This window comes from Lactuca serriola, chromosome 3 (assembly GCF_051521515.1).
Source record: "Lactuca serriola cultivar US96UC23 chromosome 3, Lser_US96UC23_V15, whole genome shotgun sequence".
NCBI lineage: Eukaryota > Viridiplantae > Streptophyta > Magnoliopsida > Asterales > Asteraceae > Lactuca > Lactuca serriola.
This window is the reverse complement of record NC_136410.1, coordinates 144,552,467-144,555,937: the sequence shown is the minus strand read 5'-3', so window position 1 is coordinate 144,555,937 and position 3,471 is coordinate 144,552,467. Positions and strand designations below refer to the sequence as shown.

Genomic DNA, 3,471 nt, shown 5'->3' with positions numbered 1-3,471 from the left:
CCACTTCGTCAGAAGGATCTTTCTTGACGGAGGATCCTCGGTTAACATCGTACTCTTGGATGCACTGAAGAGGATGAACATCCCGGAATTGCAGATAATCAAAAGATCCTCGGTCCTCATAGGATTTAGCGGAGAAACAAAACACACCATCGGGGAGATAAAGCTACCAATATACAAAGAGGGGGTAAACTCTATACAAAATTTTTGTGGTATTGACACCTTATCTTCTTATAATGTAATATTAGGAAGACCATGGATCCACGAGATGAAAGCGGTTCCATCAACATATCATCAGTGTGTAAAGATGCCTACTCCGTGGGGAACAATGAAGATCATGGGAGATCAACAAGAGTCAAAGGAATGTTACAAAATATCTATGAAGCCTGCGATGAAACCCCAACAAGCATAACAATTAAGGCAGGCGGCACGACATGTTCTAGAAACAAGGGAGCAAGACATGAAGGAAGTGCCCCTGAGCAACAAGGATCTTGAAGCCAAAGTCCTCAAAGGATCCTCAATACCTAAGCAAATTGAGCAAGACCTATTAAACTTCCTTCAAACCAGAAGCAATACATTCGCATGGAAACACGAAGATATGATAGGTATAGACAAGAGTATTATCACTCACAAACTTAATATTGATCCTTCTTTCAGACCGATACATCAACAGAGAAGGAAGTTTGCACCCGAATTGAATCAGATCATCCAAGAAGTAGTGGAAAATCTCCTCAAGATAGGGATGATTAAGAAAGTGAAGTTCCCAAGATGGATAGCTAATGCAGTTGTCTTACAAAAGCAGAACAACAAACGGCGGCTATGTGTAGACTAAACGGATCTTAACAAGGCTTGTCCAAAGGATCCTTTCCCTCTACCAAAAATTGCCTCCATGATAGATGCAACAGCTGGCCACAAACTCTTAACCTTCGTGGATGCTTTAGCAGGATTCCAAAAAATCTAGATGGAACCATCCGATCAAAGAAGATACAACATTTATAACACCAACATGTATATATTGTTACACTGTAATGCCTTTTGGTCCTAAAAATGTAGGTGCAACATATCAAATACTGGTGAACCAGATGTTTAAAGAAAAGCCGGGGGACACCATGGAGGTCTACATTGATGGCATTTTGGTGAAGTCCATGAAAGCTAAAGATCATCTCATTGATCTCAAAGAAGCCTTTGATATTCTAGATGAATACAACATGAAGTTGAATCCGTCTAAATGCCACTTTGGGATGAAATTGAGCCAGTTCCTTGGGCATATGGTAACCAAGAAAGAATAGAAGCAAGCCCGAAGCAGATCAAAGCAATAATCGAGCTGAAATCTCCATCTTCAACAAAAGGCACCCAAAGGCTAACAGGAAGATTAGCAGCACTCAACAGGTTCATTTCACGATCCTCAAAAAGGTGTAATCCCTTCTATGATATCTTGAAGAAGAACAAGAAGTTTGAACGGACCGAAGAACACGAAGAAGCTTTTCAGGAACTCAAAAGATACTTAAGTTCCGCGCCACTGCTGGTGAAGCCTATAGATGGAGAACCACTTCACATCTACCTCTCGGTATCCTCAAGTTTGGTAATTTTTGTCCTAGCCAAGGATCTTAACGGAGACCAACATCCTATCTACTATGTAAGTAAAAGTCTTCCGGATCTTGAAACCAGGCATTCTCATCTCGAAAAATTAATTTTTGATTTAGTAACTACTTCTACTAAATTAAGAAATTATTTCGAGACACATACTATACATGTGAATAGTAATTATCCTATTAAGAATGTGATAAGAAAACCAGAGATGTCAATAAGGATGGAAAAATGGTCAGTGAAGTTAAGCACGTTTGACATCAAATACGAACCAAGATCCACCATAAAATCACAATCATTAGCAGACTTGTGTTTTACTTTAGTGATGATCTACAAAACGAAATAGACATTGAAGCTAAACAACTCCTAGAAGATGAACACTTGATAAAATGGACTCTATGCACGGATGGAGCTTCAAACCAAAAAGGAACCAGGCTAGGGATTATACTAAAATTGCCACAGGGAGACATCCTACCCCATGTTGTTAGTTGCGAATTCAACAAAACCAACAATGAAGAGGAATATGAAGCACTCATCATGGGACTACAATTGGCTAACGATCTTCAAATCAAGGATCTTCAGGCATTTTTTGATTCTTTATTATTAACTAATCACTTCAATGGATCTTATGCAATGAAGGGTGAAAGATTAACATTTTACCTCGAGATCCTCAAAAAATTAGCCTCTGATTTAGAAAACTTTAGCCTAACCCAAGTTACCAGAGAAGTAAACACAGAAGCAAACCAAATTTGGATCCTCCTAAAGGATCCCACTAGAAATGAAGATCCCTATAACCCATATAATAACTCCAGCTATAGAAGCCCTTTTCGACAAACCTGATGACCCTGAACGACCAATAAGTGCATCATCCATCTAAGATCCTGACCCTCAGATCCCTCCCCAAAGGGAACCCAATGAACAAGATCCTCGAAGAATTCCACAATCATGGATCCAACCTATTATGGAGTATCTCCAAAATGGCGCGATCCCAGCAGAAGAAAAAAGCGAAAGAGCATTCAGAACAAGAGTCTCAAGATTCGTAATAATCCAAGGTAAACTCTACAAAAAGTCCATGGCAGGTCCATACCTCAGATGCTTGGAAGATCCTGAAGCTATAGAAGTCTTAAGGACATACATGAAGGAGACTATGGCAATCACACTGGGGGCAGATCCTTATTCTCCAAGGCATTAAGAACAAGATACTACTGACCAACCATGAAGAGAGATTCTTCTCTACATGCTCAAAAGTGTGATGCTTGCCAAAGACACAACAACATCCTACATCAACCGATAGAACCAATTCATAAGAAAGATGACAAGAGACTTTTGCACTAATTGGGGAATCAAAATGATAATGTCCATTCCTGTTCATCCCCAAGCTAATGGTCAAGTAGAATCTAGCAATAATATCATAGTAAACAACTTGAAGAAAAGGCTAGAAAAAAAGGAAGGAAGATGTGCAAAAGAGCTTCCTTTCATCCTATGGGCAGATAGGACTACTTCCAAAGTAGCCACAGGTCAGACCCCCTACTCCTTAATGTTTGGTACATAATCAATGATCCATACCGAAGTAGTGATCCCGATAGCTAGATACTTGCTCCAAAATCAAGAAAACAATGATCCTAGCCTAGGATCTTGACGCTGTTGACAAACTCAGAGATCTTGCCAAGATACACATTGCTACTCATCAACAAAGGATCACCAAGGATTATAACAAGAACATAAAAGTCATAAGATTCCAAATAGGAGACTGGTTATTAAGGAAAACATTCCAAAACACCAAGGATCCTAGTGTAGGTAAATTAGCTCTGAGTGGGAAGGACCATATCTCATAAATGCTAAAGCAGAAAAAGGAGCATATTGGCTAGCAACACTTACAGGATACAT

At 39.5% G+C, this 3,471-nt stretch overlaps 1 protein-coding gene across 1 annotated transcript; it reads left to right on the top strand.

Moving 5' to 3' along the window:
- The first annotated feature begins 1,225 nt into the window (after window positions 1-1,225).
- On the top strand, window positions 1,226-2,424 carry LOC145095769 (uncharacterized). Its single transcript, XM_079033599.1, has 2 exons — window positions 1,226-1,818; window positions 1,908-2,424. Exons 1-2 carry the CDS (start codon window positions 1,226-1,228, stop codon window positions 2,422-2,424), a joined length of 1,110 nt encoding a protein of 369 aa, XP_078889725.1.
- The last annotated feature ends 1,047 nt before the right edge of the window (window positions 2,425-3,471 follow it).